We start from the raw sequence: 16720 nt of genomic DNA on the forward strand, positions 1-16720 counted from the left end.
TTTTTCGTATATTTTGAAAAAATACCGTAATATTTTGCATTTATTCAAAATGGGTAGCGGGTATCTCACAGTCGAGCACACTCGACTGTAGCTTTCTAACTTGTTTTATTTATATTTTCATATCTTGGCGCACCAATTTTTTTTTGGTGCGATGGAAACAGCGATTTTGTCCGTTAAATTTGAAATTCGAATTAACAAGTTGGGAACATTGCCTTCCTCGGCGATTCTCAAGTGGTGTACCTAAGCATCTACTTGTGTAGAATAAAGATTTTTTTGGGGGTTTGTGATTTTTGGCAGTTAAATTTCAAATTTGAATTTGATTGAAGATTGTCAACGCCCTTCTCATCGATTCTCAAGTTATGTACCTAAGCATCTTATTCAATCAAAAATATTTTTTTTTTTCTAATGGGCTTTTGATATGTTATGGTCACACAGTGAGTTATTTAAAATATATTTTTGTTGTGGCACAAAAATAGCAATTTCCATCGTATTCTACATATGCGGACTTGATTTAATTAAATAAAATAAAATCATAGTTATCAATTTCAAATTATAGTGTTTTGAATCATTTATTGTAATTATAATATTTGTAAATTTCATTAATGAAAAGTAGCACATTATGGAATCCAGGATGGGTCCAACGGTTTCAAATGCAGTCGCACCATACCCCAGTCGACGTTTTCCGGTTCTAAAGGCTTAAAAGAAATCCTCAGATTTGGATGCTTGAAGTGACGCTGTATCTGTAAGAATAATGAAATGAATACTTAAGAGTAGAAGACTTTCTGCACAACACTCACCAGCTTTTCGTTTTCATCTGTGTTGTGGCAATACAATGCTAAGGGCTGAGAACGATTCTTCAGTGTCGCCTCCACGAGACACCGGCTAAATTCAAAGAATTCATTGTGCAGCTTTATGCCTGATATATCCAGGATCTTTAGCGATGGACAGCTGGCTGCTACTTGCCACAGCTTTGCCTCATTCAACATCACCCGATGGGCGATGATATCCAGTCGCTGCAAGTGTCTTAAATCCGTAATCAGTTTGTGTAGTTTATCGGCTGTGAAACAATGTTCTTCCAACAATGTCAATTGGTGCAGTGGCTCAGTTTGCATAATGTGGTCATGCGGTATTGCCATATGCGATCGTGAAATGTAATCTTATGTATGTCGCTGCCACGCTTCTCCAGCAGCATGCGCAAAATGTCATCGCGAAAATCCGCATAATAAGAATAGGACGCCCACTGGCAGTGAGCTCGCAGCTCGACTGTAACTCACCACTATTCGGCGTTTTCTGCTCTGGAGTGACACTGTCACAAGTATGCTGCTTACCCGAACGCAGGGACTCATTGCCTGATCGTCGTCATTGCATGACTCATCTTTGTCGATGGTCAATTTGATGCTGCAGTTCAATTCCTGCGGCTGTTTGCCGGAGTTTAGTGCAGGTGGTGGTGTGCACGCCTGCGCATTTCATGCACTTGAATGGGCGTCGGCAGTAGTTCTTCGTGTGTCCGTAGGCTTGGCAACGGTGGCACTGTGCAGGGTCGCGGGGCTTACAATGCTTCTCGACCACTACTGCTTGGTTTCCCAGTTCTTTAATGTTTAGGATTTGCTCATGGCTGCCGTCCGCATTGGTGTCAATCTCCACCTTAAACATGTTTAGTGGATTTTGCGAGATGCGATGTTTCATACATTAAACTTAGTTGGCAACGCTTAGTATAAAAATACTGGAGTGAACATGTAATATTGAATTACCAATTCTGGTTACAATACATTAGGAAGAGGTAATACAATGCAATCCTTATACAAAACAAAACAAATCAGATCAAATCAAGTTAAATTCTTTGTTTAACTTCTGTTCAAAGTAAATTATTATTAAGTCAAGTCAAATTCAAATGTAAATGTAATATGAATTAAAACAAAACTTTGTTTATTTGGTTTTTAGGCAAGTTAAATTCAGTTAATTATTAAGTGTTTTTATATTTAGTACGTTTTTGTTGTTTGTTTGGTTTACTAGGTCTGCTTTAAAGGCGTTTGTTGGTTGACCTGAGAAACCTCCCTTTATATTTATAATGTGGCAGGGTGTATGTCCGTTCTTTTTTAGCTGTTCCGAAATCCAGTTGATGTCGGTTGCAGCGTGAAGTCCTTTTATGATTATTCTATACCTTTGTAGGTCGTTGATGTTTGGAATTTTATATTTAAGTTTTTCATCGAAACAAAGCTTCTGGAGTCCAACATGAGTGACAGAGTCTGAGGCATGGATCTCAAGTCCAAGTCCCGTATTTGCTCTGACCTGGAAACCACTTCCAAACAGCTGTGCAGCCTTGTTTAAAAGAGCATCCGCGTCGGCGATATATGGGATGATTATTTTTAGCGGTTTAATTTCATCGTTGTTGTCGTTACTTGTTTCTATTTGGAGTCCCAGAACAGCGGGAGCTTCCTGTACCATTGTCCACTTAGACCTCTGTTCAGTAACGCAGTCATCCTCCCCCCTCGCTGATGCTCTCGATGTCTACAACATGTCCTTCAGGATCATTATTGTTTTTTTATTGACTCCTGCTGCTCCTTGGGGATTCGTGGAATTTTTGGGAGTTTTGGGTGTAGGATGGGAGAGACAGATCTCTTTCCGAGAAAAGAGGCCCTCCCAGCGCCACGCCTCTTGGTCATCCCGACCTTGACCTCCTCCGTGTCCCCGCCACCACCGACACCTTCATTGCTCATGCCGCTTTGGGGCTCCAGAACGATGGGGACTTTGTTTTCCGTACCGCAGTCATCCTCTCCGTCGCTGACGCTCTCAATATCCACAATGTTTTCTTTGGTACTATTATCTTTAGTTGGTCTTTGTTGCTTTTTGGGGTTTTTAGGATGCATGTTCGGAAAGATGGGTTTCTTTTTAAGAGTAGTGGCTCTCTCGATGCTTCGTTTTTTGATCATGCCAGCTTTGACTCCCTCCATGTCACTTTTGGTTTCTTCAGAATTTGGGTTATTGTTTTTGGGGTAACTAGGATGTTACTGATAATGGCTGGTTTATTGTCGGTTTGATTTGGCATCTTTCTTTTTGTTGTTTTGGCTCCCTCCGTGTCGCTATTAGCCTTGTCTGTATCAGTTTTAATTTCTTTTAGTTCCAGTTTGTTGGCCAGGAACTTATTGGCTTGTTCTTTAATTTCTTGGAGGACTTCAGATTTTGGGTTATTGTGTTTGGGGGTAACTGGTATATTACTGATAGTGGTTGGTTTATTGTCGGTTTGATTTTCTTTTTATTGTTTTGGCTCCCTCCATGTCACTATTAGTCTTGTCTGATTCGGTTTTCATTTCCTTTAATTCCAGTTTATTGGCCAGGAACTTCCTGGCTTGTTCCTTAACTTCTTGGAGGACTTCATCAGGATTTGGTTTTTTTGTCGTTTATTGGCGCCCGCTGTTGTTTGCGGTGCGGCGCCGGCGGGGGCTAGTTGTCGTTCGGGGGCGGAGGCGCTGAACAGAGTTTTAACTAAGTATGGGCTAAGTTAATTTAATTTCCACAGTAGTGGCAGCGCAGCAACACGTCCGCTCGGCTCGACGACTCGACACTCTCTCGTCCCTATCGGCAGTGGCCATTGCACAGGGGCCTAACTGTGCAAAACAGAGGGATACAGCTTACAGCTACCTTAATGTTAGTGCGACTCGCAGGTCGCGGTGACATAAGAGGGAGAGAGAAAGCTATCGTACAAGTCCCAACCGCCTTTTGTGTAGATATTCGCCTATTCCTTTCTGTCACGTATCCGCCCGTATGGACGGTCGTGTTGCGAGCAACTCGCAAGAGGACATGCTACGAATCGAAATGGCAGGGTATTGCAGGTAATGCTCCAGGTGATGACTTTAAATTAATAGATCGCAAACTGCGACAGTCTGGCATCTGGCCATAGGACCAGTATGCCAAGTCGCCGCAGTCGCGATCTATATGTGAAGTGGCTATGGCGTAGAAACAAATTTGTTTATAATCTATATAAATAATAAAAAAAAAAACTGCCATATTGTAGATGGTCTGCATGCGCCGGGTGGCGCTTAGCTGGCCTAGCCAGCCTAGGCCAGGGGGTAGTTGCGACAATGTGATTGGTCCAAGTTGTGTGTGTGTGTTGACGTAGGGGTTTGGACTAGAGGTGGGCGCGGGCCTGTATTTTGAGGCCCGGGCCCGCACGAAAACAAACTCTTTTTTGAGAGACCCGGCCCGGCCGAACACGAAACTTTTTCACTAAGGCCCGGCCCGGCCCGGCACGAAACTTATTTACACATATAAGGAAATTCAAAAGACATGTAATTTATGTCTATAACACAAAATCTACATTATTGCCATTATAATTAATGCAATAGAAAAGCTTCCACACTTCACTCCTGCCCTTTTCATTTTGAATAAGCTTTACACATTCACTTTTTTTTATTTACAACGTCCTGAATTGTTTGTCGCGACATATTTTAATTTTCACAGATTTTGTAATTTCACCACAATTGTAATTTCACCGCCAATTTTTAGTTAGTGGTGTGCAAACAAGTAAAATATTGTATGAGCAAATCGATAGTAGCATCGATAAGCAATTAAAATGCGATAAATGACGGTTCTAATTCGATCAAATCAAAATTTTTTCGGGCCTATTTCGGGCTTTTACGGGCCTATTTCGGGTTTTTACGGGCCGGGCCTTTTTTCTAAAGCCCGGGCCCGCACGAAGCCCGTACGAATCTTAATTTTAAGGCCCGGGCCCGCCCGAACCCGCTCCGGGCCTGTGTAAGCCCGCGGGCCACGAAAAAGCCCGGCCCGTTCCCACCTCTAGTTTGGACCATATTAGCAGCTGATGGTGATGCGGGGCCACGGTGCAATACTACACGCCTGCGTGCAGGAGTAGAGTGGCGGTGCATTTCCAACAGCGTATGATTTCCAGTGTGTGGAGTATTGGCTGCAAGCAGTTGACCATACGAGGGGGGTGCAGAGTGGGCTGCGGTGTTGTAGGACAGCAAGCAGTGGTCGACAAATCCACAGTTGCCCGCTAAGCTGTCTTGCTCGCGTCGACGCGGCAGCTGCAGCTGCAGCTGTTTGTATATTTCGGAGTAATATGCTTACAGCATCATCAATGTCAGTGGCCACGTTAATCTCAGTTGTCAGGTGTATGGAGTTCTCAAGTGTCGTCTGGAAGCATCTGATATCAGCGCCTCTGGCCAGAAGCCTGGACTGCGCAAATTTGCATTTACACTGTCACAGAGTTCGATCTTCAGCGGTAAATGGTCAGAGATCAGTTCAGTGCTAGATGAAATGTTTATGACGTTGCCATCAACGCCACTGGTGATGGCAAAGTCAATGGCCGACGGGCGTGACAAATCCCGGCAATTCGAACACACTGTCGTTGATTGGCGCTCGTGTTTCTGTGAGTATCATTATATTTATGGAGTTTCGTCTGATGTACATATCCAGTTCATTTATTTTATTTTTAACTCCACAGGCATTCCAGAAGGCGATTTTGAGGGTGTCTTGGCTATCTGGATCTGGCAGCACTCTTCGAATTGAGCCTGGGCCAGAGTCCAGATTTGGATAAGTTGCAGCATCATATATGTTTTTGTGCTGGATTTTGACTATCCAGATGATACTGTGCTGTTGCAGATTTTTGTGTTGATTGTGTTGACAAATGTCTGTCGTTTCGTACAACAGCGCTGTACGAAAGGACTCCGTCGTATTTTGCTGCCGGCTGCTGGACATTTTGTTGGGACTGTATCGATTTGCGTTTTAAAAATTTCCAGTTTTGTTTGCTGTGTGCTGGTCAGTTGCTGTTTGTTTGATGGGTGTTTTTGTGGCCTTGTTTGTTTAAATTTGTTTGTTAGTAGTTTTGCTCGTGCCGCTTTGTACGTTGGACAACCCTTGTAGCTGCTAATGTGCACGCCTTTGCAATTTGCACATGTTGGATTATCGCTTCTTGGCTTTATGCAGGTAGTTGACGTATGGCTACCTGCACATTTCATGCAGAGAAAGGGGCGTCTGCAGTAATTATACCCGCTACCCATAGGGTAGAAGACGATTTAGCCATGTCCGTCTGTCTGTCTGCCCGTCTGTGTGTCTGTCCGTCCGTCCGTATGAACACCTAGATCTCAGAGACTATAAGAGATAGAGCTATAATTTTTTTGACAGCATTTGTTATGTTTGCACGCAGATCAAGTTTGTTTCAAATTTTTGCCACGCCCATTTCTGCCCCCGCAAATCAAAAAAATCGAATAACAAGCGTAGTTTTAAAGCTAGAGTTGCGAATTTTGGCATATATAATAATAACTATAGTAGTTATGATTTCTGAAAATTTGGTTGCGATCAGATAAAAATTGTCGAAGTTATTAAAGAAATACTTTTGTATGGGCAAAAACGCTACTTACTGGGGGTCTTAGTTACTTTGGCTGACAATCTGGTATATTGAGCCGTCTATGGTATATTTTGAATGCGGTACTTTATCGATATACCACATATACCATTCGGTATATTTTTAGTATTTTTGCAGTATATTTGGTATATTTTGAGAATAATACCGCAAAATATATTGCTTTTATTCAAAATGGGTAGCGGGTATCTCACAGTCGAGTACACTCGACTGTAGCTTTCTTACTTGTTTTTCGTATGACCAAATGCCTGGCATCTATGGCATTGCGCTGGGTCAATTGGTTTGGATTGGCGTTCGACTGAAACCGTCTGGTAGCCCAGCTTCAGTTTGAGTATATCCTCGTGTGTGCCGTCTGGTTTTGGTTCGATTTCAATTTCAAATATATTCAGTGGCCTGCCCGTGAAGCGATGCCTTATGCATCTTATATATCTCGCTTTATAGTCCACCTCAATGAGTCTGGCTGCCAGCCAGTCATTGGGTGTGCTGTGATGAATTTGGCGGATTATGATACGAAAACCTTTTTCGTTTCGTCGCTGATGTGTGAATAGCTGTGTTTCATTGTCATTTAAAATTTGCAGTACGGCATTGTAGGAATTGATGTCTTCGCATAGTATGCGGACACCGTCGCCGGGCATGGTTTTGGTCCGGAATTTACCCACAGATGGGTTTTTCGTCAGACTTTCTAGTATTGGCATGATCTGTGGCACCATTGGCAGAATTAGCGGTGGAATGTTTGTCGCTTTATCATTTGCTGCTATTTTAGCTAATTGGGGTTTGGTTTGCTTAGCAACATTTGTATTTTGTTGCCAATGTTGCGGTAGGTCAGGACCATGTAGCTGTTGCTGTTGCTGTTCATCTTGCTTAGCAACATTATCACTCTGTTGCCGTAGGTCAGTTTTCTGATTTTGCTTCTGTTGCTGTTGCTGTTTATATTGCGTGTTTGAGTTTGGTGGGCTAATTTCATGGCGAGGGGATGTGAATTGGAGCTTTCTTTTCCTTTTTTCAATATGCAATTCAGTCGCAAAATTGCTTTTAAACACAGGGGTAGGAAAAGCTAACAGAGTTTTATTAAATTCAGGGTCAGAGGCATCCATGTCAGAAGATTTTCTTTTAATTGGCGTCAAAAATGAGTCTGAGTTTTGTTTGGTTAATGGCAGCTCGTTGGGTAGTAAAGGTGGGACTTTGCTTAACCAAGAATTTATTAGGACTGGATGTCTTCGCATAGTATGGTCCGGAATTTACCAACAGTTGGATTTTTCATCAAGCTATCTAATATTGGCATAATTTGTGGCACCATTGGCAGAATTAGCGGTGGTATGCTTGTACCTTTATCATATGCTGCTATTGGGGCTATTTGGTGTTTAATTTGCTTAGCAACATTTGTACTATGTTGCCAACGTTGCGGTAGGTCGGGACCATGTAGCTGCTGCTGTTGCTGTTGATCTTGCTTAGCAACATTTTCATTTTGTTGCCGTAGGTCAGTTTTCTGCTTCTGTTGCTGTTGATCTTGAGTATACGCATTTGGTGGGCTATTTTGTTGGCGAGGGGATGTGAATTTCAGTTTTCTTTTCCTTTTTTCTAGGTGCAATTCAGTAGCAAAATTGCTTTTGAAGACAGGGGTAGGAAAAGCTAACAGAGTTTTATTAAATTCAGGGTCAGAGGCATCCATGTCAGAAGATTTTCTTTTAATTGGCGTCAAAAATGAGTCTGAGTTTTGTTTGGTTAATGGCAGCTCGTTGGGTAGTAAAGGTGGGACTTTGCTTAGCCAAGAATTTATTAAGTCAGCTTTGATAAGGTTCTTTTCCGTGGTGTCGCGAGTATTGTAAGCCCTGTTGTTTGCATTAACATTAACATTGCTGCTTTCTGTTAAAGTCTTAGCAGTTGCATTGTTGCTGTTAATTGTTGTATCTGTTGGTTTTTTTTGGTTGCTGTTCATATGAATTTGCTTGTCATGATGGCTGACAGTTGTTCTGGTTGTTGCTGTCGTTTTTACAGCATTCATTTTTGCTGAGTCTTCTCTTTCTTTTCCCCTTTGAGCGGGAGAAATTTGCGCGCATTCTGTTGTCATTTTGTTGGTAGTTTTCTTTAGGCCGTGAGAGTGAGAGATTTGAGGGGAAATTTTCTCCATGTTATGAACAATTGCAGTTGTAGTTACTATAGTCATTCCCTCCTTTTCTGTTGTGTATGTGTATGGCTTTTGAAGTTGCCATCAATGCCACTGGTGGTGGCAAAGTCAATGGCCGACGGGCGCTTCCTTCGATCATGCGGATAGTGAGTGCCACCACCGGTGGCCAGGACATTGTATTTGCGGCTTGCATGGATAACCTGCTACAATGCCCTACCCCTCTGGCACGCACGTGGGTTTCCCCACCATGGATGCTTGGCATTCCAGTCGCCGCATAAGAGGAAGCGGGCCGCTGTATCGCCAGGTAAGTTGTCAAAGTGTTTAAAAAGTTTCATGAAGTGCTCTTTGCTCCATTTAAACGCCGGTGGACAATATGCTGCTGGGTAGCGGGTATCTCACCGTCCAGCACACTCGACTGTAACTTTCTTACTTGTTTCTGTGTATCATCGTCTAGTTGTTGTTGAGTTTCAATGTGTGCCTATGTTGCCGGCACTTGTCTTTGTGTTTGTAATGGGTGTTGTTGTACACTGAATTTTGTTTTTCGTTGCTTCTCTCCTTAGGATTGTCTGGTTAGGTGAGATTACTTCCAAGAAGTATTCGTCGTCGGAGCTGGGCATATCCATGTCTGGAGAGGAGTGGATCTGTGGGCAGGTGGTGCCGTCGGAGTCGTATAAACTCACTACACTCGCGGCGGACGACATTAAGTCAAGATTCACTGTGTTTTTCACTATTGAACGCAATGCTTTCTTTTTATATTTCTTTTTATTATTGGTGATACTAAGCATTTCTTTTTTTTTTATTTTATTTTATTTATTTTTTTTTTTTTTTGTAGAGTGGTAATGTCCCAACAGATCGCAACGACTGATGGTAATCTTTATTGTTCTATTACTCTTATAGCAACTTTAACAATTTTTTGGCCTTAGGGATAATGTATACAAGCATGTTGCCAGCGAGGAATGACTTAACTATTGTATTCATTTAAGCTAGATAAATAATATCCGTTACATTACTTAATGTATAGGGACAAATGTTGCTAAGCGATTGTAGTTTAGAGTCTAGAGTATTGGCTGTATCTCTTAATTTTGGTTTAGGTACAATTAGTTACAGTTTTAAAGTCTCTCCTCGTATCTAATTTTCTTAATTTGCGGGTGATGCTGGACTGGCTGCCTGTTTCCGGTTGCCTGATGGGCCGACTAGGTGCAGGAGAGAGAGACGTGGTTTCGAGCACAGCTGCGAAGAACTTGGCTGTAAGATGGCTTATCTTTTGTTTGCACATTTGGAGGGTTTATCTCTTCGCTTCTGGCTGGTAGTGGATGGATGATACATTGCGGAGCAGCTGCTTTGTCTGGCTCTGGGGTGGGGGATAGGTCCTAAGACCTGTAACTTTGTGAAGGCTTTCGTGATCCAGCGATCCATCCGTGTTAGAGTTATTAACACGAGACACGGAAACCCCGCGCGGAGTGAGCGGTGCTGGGGAAGGATCCGTCTCCATCGGGGTGGCTTAGAGCTTAGATGTTCGTACGTCGGACAGTCGAACCGAAAAAGGTTCAGAGTAGGGTCCCGTCACAGGTGGCGGGCGGCTCGTTTGCTGTTGCTCTTCTGTTGTGATATCGGGAACGATGATTTGCTGGATGGTTGACGGCAGGCCTTGGACGATGTCAACAGCTCGTTCTCTGGTAATTTGACCGTCTCGGTATCGCTTACGCAGAGTGTTTATGACCATTTCCCAAATCTTTCAGGCGGGCCTTAATTGCGCTGGCGCAGATATCTTCGGGCTTCAGCCTCAGCGAATCTCATGGATTCTCTGGCATCCAGTTCTTCCTCCTCAAGGCGCAATAATGTTGGCAGGGATGCTAGGCAACTTCGTCGCTGAAGTTGCTCAGAGTTTCGGCTAGTGCTCTAGACTGGCTCGTAATTGTCGCTTGGTTGCTGTTGCTGGATAGGGTATATGTGTCGTGCCAATTGGTCAGCATACCTTGCTCTAATTAGGGGCTGCGGCTCATATGAATGCATAAGAATGTTTCACGCCTCGGGATTGCTGTGGCTGGCTAAGGAATACGCAAAACGCCCGCTTGCTGTATGGAAAGCTTCTTCTACCGTTTTAATTGGGTATGTTTCTCTTATTGTGTCGATCCGAGTGAGCCATGGTGCCCTTCGTATTCTTTTGTTTCGCAGTCGCTGTACACGAAGGAGCTGCGTACTGGGTAGAGAGCGCTCCAGCTTAATGACCAGAACCTTACAGCTTTTAGCCAGCCGGCTGCTACGACCGACTAAGCAGTCTAGTTTTGACGCTCGTGCCCTCCCTTTTCTATATCCATCTTTACGCGTCCGATGCCCTTTCAACCAGAAATCATATAACCGCCGAGAAGAACAGATGGGAGGATGCATGCGCCTAAAAGCACGTCTATCTGCGAACTTTCATAGAACTTGGGGTCGGGCACAGAGCAAAACGGCAGATTTCCTGCTAATTGGGGAAGGATCTGCAGATATGGTCGCATCGGAGAGCCAATTAGGAATTGGCAATGCTTTCGGGGCTGGGCTCCTACACCTTGAGTCAGCCCGTGGGCTTGAACGGATGTTAATTTTCTCGGAAGTCGAGGGATCGGATCGGTAGAAACTTTAGTCTTTGGATCGGACGGAGGCCAAGATCAGCGGCTTGGATTTAGATTCAAGCTTTGCGCTACCCATAGGGTAGAAGGGTATTATAGCTTTGTGCCGGCAGGAAATGTATGTAACAGGTAGAAGGAGGCATCTCCGACCCCAAAAGTATATATATTCTTGATCAGCGTCAACAGCCGAGACGATCTACCCATGTTCGTCTGTCTGTCTGTCCGTCCATCCGTATGAACACCTAGATCTCAGAGTCTATAAGAGATAGAGCTATAATTTTTCCGACAGCATGTTATGTTTGCACGCGATCAAGCGTAATTTTAAAGCTAGAGTTGGTATATACAATAATAACTAATAATAACTAACTGAAAATTTGGTTGCGATCAGATAAAAATTGTGGAAGTTATTAAGAAAATACTTTTGTATGGGCAAAAACGCCTACTTACTAGGGGTCTGAGTTGCTTTGACCGACAATCTGGTACATTGTGCGGTCTATGGTATATTTTGAATGTGGTACTATATCGATATACAGAATATACCATTTGTAGCTTTCTTTCTGTTTTATTCAAAAACCGAAAAATCAACAAAAATACCAAATGGGAAATCGGTTTTTGGTCTGAAAGCGACCCAGATAGTGAATATGATTTTACAAGAGCGTAGACAAAAAAAAACAACAAAAATACTGAAAAAATACCGAAGGCAGTGCTGAGGTATTTTACACCCAGATGGGTACGGGCTGTAGCGGACACAGACGAACAACGCAAAAAGAAGGGGACGGGAGAATTTTTCCCGTCACGAAAATGAAAATGTTCGCCAAAAAACGAAAACAAACAAAATAAAAAAATGAAATACAGAAATGCAAGTTCGTTTGCGCGCAACTAAAACGTAGGTGGTCGCGGTTTTACAAGGTAAAACAAACTGTTTATGCATGTATGTATAGTATGTATGTATGTGTGTCACTACCGAAATTTGCTTGCACTGGAAACAGAGTACAAGCAGATCACACCGACTTACACGCGTTATTTGCACACACACAACGTGGATTTATGTATGGAGGTATGTGTGTGTGTGTCTGTGTATGTTTGCACACCGGCTTGAGTAAAGTCCGTACATAATTTGCAATTGAGCTGAGATTCGCTATTATGGGAAACACACACAGAATATATATGAATTAAAAAAGGGTAGGGTATGTCGAGTGCGACTACGCTGTTACAGAATGCAAAGCAATGTGTACGTATGTATGTATGTACTACGCTGCCAAACGTTTGAGCAGGCGATGACATTTTGCGCATGCTGCTGGAGAAGCGTGGCAGCGACATACATAAGATTACATTTCACGATCGCATATGGCAATACCGCATGACCACATTATGCAAACTGAGCCACTGCACCAATTGACATTGTTGGAAGAACATTGTTTCACAGCCGATAAACTACACAAACTGATTACGGATTTAAGACACTTGCAGCGACTGGATATCATCGCCCATCGGGTGATGTTGAATGAGGCAAAGCTGTGGCAAGTAGCAGCCAGCTGTCCATCGCTAAAGATCCTGGATATATCAGGCATAAAGCTGCACAATGAATTCTTTGAATTTAGCCGGTGTCTCGTGGAGGCGACACTGAAGAATCGTTCTCAGCACTTAGCATTGTATTGCCACAACACAGATGAAAACGAAAAGCTGGTGAGTGTTGTGCAGAAAGTCTTCTACTCTTAAGTATTCATTTCATTATTCTTACAGATACAGCGTCACTTCAAGCATCCAAATCTGAGGATTTCTTTTAAGCCTTTAGAACCGGAAAACGTCGACTGGGGTATGGTGCGACTGCATTTGAAACCGTTGGACCCATCCTGGAATAATGTGCTACTTTTCATTAATGAAATTTACAAATATTATAATTACAATAAATGATTCAAAACACTATAATTTGAAATTGATAACTATGATTTTATTTTATTTAATTAAATCAAGTCCGCATATGTAGAATACGATGGAAATTGCTATTTTGTGCCACAACAAAAATATATTTTAAATAACTCACTGTGTGACCATAACATATCAAAACCCCATTAGAAAAAAAAAATATTTTTGATTGAATAAGATGCTTAGGTACATAACTTGAGAATCGATGAGAAGGGCGTTGACAATCTTCAATCAAATTCAAATTTGAAACTTAACTGCCAAAAATCACAAACCCCCAAAAAAATCTTTATTCTACACAAGTAGATGCTTAGGTACACCACTTGAGAATCGCCGAGGAAGGCAATGTTCCCAACTTGTTAATTCGAATTTCAAATTTAACGGACAAAATCGCTGTTTCCATCGCACCAAAAAAATTTGGTGCGCCAAGATATGAAAATATAAATAAAACAAGTTAGAAAGCTACAGTCGAGTGTGCTCGACTGTGAGATACCCGCTACCCATTTTGAATAAATGCAAAATATTACGGTATTTTTTCAAAATATACGAAAAATACTAAACAAATATACCAAATTGTATATTTGGTATATCGATATAGTACCGCATTCAAAATATACCATAGACGGCACAATGTACCAGTTTGTCGGTCAAAGCAACTCAGACCCCTAGTGAGTAGGCGCTTTTGCCCATACAAAAGTAATTCTTTAACAACTTCCACAATTTTTATCTGCTCGCAACCAAATTTTCAGGAATCATAACTACTATAGTAATTATTATCTATACCAAAATCGCAACTCTAGCTTTAAAATTACGCTTGTTATTCGATTTGCGGGGGCGGAAGTGGGCAGGACAAAATTTGAAACAAATGCTGTTGAAAAAAAATTATAGCTCTATCTCTTATAGTCTCTGAGATCTAGGTGTTCATACGGATGGACGGACAGACAGACAGACGAACATGGGTAGATCGTCTCGGCTGTTGACGCTGATCAAGAATATATATACTTTTTGGGGTCGGAGATGCCTCCTTCTACCTGTTACATACATTTCCTGCCGGCACAAAGTTATAATACCCTTCTACCCTATATGGGTAGCGGGTAAAAAAAAGCCGTAACATTTCCAAAATATTTGTTTTGTTTCCAAAATATTTGTTTTGTTTACCGAATCGTTACGGATCCTGTCAGGACAAATCTTTTCGTAATCAGGACAACGAGTTTTATCGGTAGACACTGAAAAATTTTCAGGATATGCCTATGAAAAAGACCTTAAGTTTTTTCAGAGGTTGGGTTCTGAAAAATGGGTAAACATTTAAAAAAATCCACTGTATCTCAGCCTTTTAAAGGACGATCGTGATGTCCTTTGGCACAAGGATTGCACTTATAAAAAGAAACTGATTGGTGCACTCAAAAGAACAAATATCCCTACAGGACCCAAGATAAACGGATTATTTTGTATTTAGAAAATTGAATTTTGAAAATAACGGACAAAAAACAAATCCGTTTTAATCAAAATTTATTTGGTTTTTTTGCGATATTTCCGTGAAAGCACTCAGGATATTGTCAGGATATACCTTATTGTTATCAGGATAACTAGTTTTATCGGTTGACACTCAAGGAGTTTCAGGATATGGCAATAAAATTCACCTGAAATTCTTCAAAGGGTCAAGTATAGAAAAATGACCAAAAATTCCAAGAACCCACTGTATCTCGGACATTTGAAGGACGATCGTGATGTCCTTTGGCACAAGGATTTCCTTTTTAAAGGGAATCTGAGTGGTGCACTCAAAAGGACGAATATCCTTGCAGGACCCGAGATAAAATGATATTTTTGTATACAGAAAATTGCGTATATCTCGGTTATATCCTGTCTGATCCTTGTATTTCATATGTCAAACGGAGTCCTTCGATAAGATCTACCATCATGCCAAAGGACATTCTAATCGTCCTTGTGGTTCTCCAGTTATCCTGGACTTTATGATTTTCGCATGTTTTCTTTGGCCTTCGGAGTGAAAAATTACAAGTGTTGGATCCTTAGATGACCCCAAATTTTTTTGATGCCAATCGATAGAGTTAGTCCTTGCGATCCTTGCAATACAAGTCCTTTGAAAATGTGGCAGGATATGTCCGAGATATAGCTTGTCTTTGAAAAAGATCCCCACGTGCACCCTCAAAGTATGCTACAAAAAATTTATTTTTTTGCTAGGCGCCAATTTCAAATTTGAATTTTGAAAATAACCGACAAAAAACAAATCCGTTTTAATTCAAAAATGTTTTGTTTTTTTGCCGTATCTCGGTGAAAACTCTTAGGATCCTGTCAGGACTTACCTTATTGTTATCAGGATAACTAGTTTTATCGGTTGACACTCAAGGAGTTTCAGGATATGGCAATAAAATTCACCTGAAATTCTTCAAAGGGTCAAGTATAGAAAAATGACCAAAAATTCCAAGAACCCACTGTATCTCGGACATTTGAAGGACGATCGTGATGTCCTTTGGCACAAGGATTTCCTTTTTAAAGGGAATCTGAGTGGTGCACTCAAAAGGACGAATATCCTTGCAGGACCCGAGATAAAATGATATTTTTGTATACAGAAAATTGCGTATATCTCGGTTATATCCTGTCTGATCCTTGTATTTCATATGTCAAACGGAGTCCTTCGATAAGATCTACCATCATGCCAAAGGACATTCTAATCGTCCTTGTGGTTCTCCAGTTATCCTGGACTTTATGATTTTCGCATGTTTTCTTTGGCCTTCGGAGTGAAAAATTACAAGTGTTGGATCCTTAGATGACCCCAAATTTTTTTGATGCCAATCGATAGAGTTAGTCCTTGCGATCCTTGCAATACAAGTCCTTTGAAAATGTGGCAGGATATGGCCGAGATATAGCTTGTCTTTGAAAAAGATCCCCACGTGCACCCTCAAAGTATGCTACAAAAAATTTATTTTTTTGCTAGGCGCCAATTTCAAATTTGAATTTTGAAAATAACCGACAAAAAACAAATCCGTTTTAATTCAAAAATGTTTTGTTTTTTTTGCCGTATCTCGGTGAAAACTCTTAGGATCCTGTCCGGACTTACGTTATTGTTATCAGGATAACTAGTTCTATCGGTTGACACTCAAGGAGTTTCAGGATATGGCAATAAAATTCACCTGAAATTCTTCAAAGGGTCAAGTATAGAAAAATGACCAAAAATTCCAAGAACCCACTGTATCTCGGACATTTGAAGGACGATCGTGATGTCCTTTGGCGCAAGGATTTCCTTTTTAAAGGGAATCTGAGTGGTGCACTCAAAAGGACGAATATCCTTGCAGGACCCGAGATAAAATGATATTTTTGTATACAGAAAATTGCGTATATCTCGGTCATATCCTGTCTGATCCTTGTATTTCATAGGTCAAACGGAGTCCTTCGATAAGATCTACCATCATGCCAAAGGACATTCTAATCGTCCTTGTGGTTCTCCAGTTATCCTGGACTTTATGATTTTCGCATGGTTTCTTTGGCCTTCGGAGTGAAAAATTACAAGTGTTGGATCCTTAGATGACCCCAAATTTTTCTGATGCTAATCGATAGAGTTAGTCCTTGCGATCCTTGCAATACAAGTCCTTTGAAAATGTGGCAGGATATGGCCGAGATAAAGCTTGTCTTTGAAAAAGATACCCACGTGCACCCTCAAAGTATGCT

General features: G+C 41.6%; 2 protein-coding genes across 3 annotated transcripts; one reads left to right on the forward strand and one right to left on the reverse strand.

Annotated features, from left to right (window-relative positions):
* Positions 1 to 524: 524 nt before the first annotated feature.
* LOC133848282 (uncharacterized) lies at positions 525 to 1189 on the reverse strand. 2 transcript variants are annotated; one of them, XM_062283778.1, is made up of 2 exons: positions 798 to 1189; positions 525 to 734 (listed from the first exon to the last, which is right to left on the reverse strand). In XM_062283778.1, exons 1-2 carry the CDS (start codon positions 1134 to 1136, stop codon positions 618 to 620), a joined length of 456 nt encoding a protein of 151 aa, XP_062139762.1. In that variant the 5' UTR covers positions 1137 to 1189; the 3' UTR covers positions 525 to 617. The 2 variants fall into 2 exon arrangements, with proteins under 2 accessions (XP_062139762.1, XP_062139761.1); XM_062283777.1 differs by having other exon boundaries at positions 537 to 740; positions 798 to 1127.
* Positions 1190 to 12462: 11273 nt separating this feature from the next.
* On the forward strand, positions 12463 to 13027 carry LOC133848812 (uncharacterized). Its single transcript, XM_062284506.1, has 2 exons — positions 12463 to 12799; positions 12857 to 13027. Exons 1-2 carry the CDS (start codon positions 12485 to 12487, stop codon positions 13025 to 13027), a joined length of 486 nt encoding a protein of 161 aa, XP_062140490.1. The 5' UTR covers positions 12463 to 12484.
* Positions 13028 to 16720: the final 3693 nt, after the last annotated feature.

The sequence above is a fragment of the Drosophila sulfurigaster genome, chromosome X (genome assembly GCF_023558435.1).
Source record: "Drosophila sulfurigaster albostrigata strain 15112-1811.04 chromosome X, ASM2355843v2, whole genome shotgun sequence".
NCBI lineage: Eukaryota > Metazoa > Arthropoda > Insecta > Diptera > Drosophilidae > Drosophila > Drosophila sulfurigaster.

Coding starts and splice junctions, on each gene's coding strand:
- LOC133848282 (XM_062283778.1), bottom strand. CDS start 1,136: ATGGCAATACCGCATGACCACATTATGCAAACTGAGCCACTGCACCAA. Junction 735..797: donor CAGATGAAAACGAAAAGCTG/GTGAGTGTTGTG, acceptor TTACAGATACAG/CGTCACTTCAAGCATCCAAA.
- LOC133848812 (XM_062284506.1), top strand. CDS start 12,485: ATGCAAACTGAGCCACTGCACCAATTGACATTGTTGGAAGAACATTGT. Junction 12,800..12,856: donor CAGATGAAAACGAAAAGCTG/GTGAGTGTTGTG, acceptor TTATTCTTACAG/ATACAGCGTCACTTCAAGCA.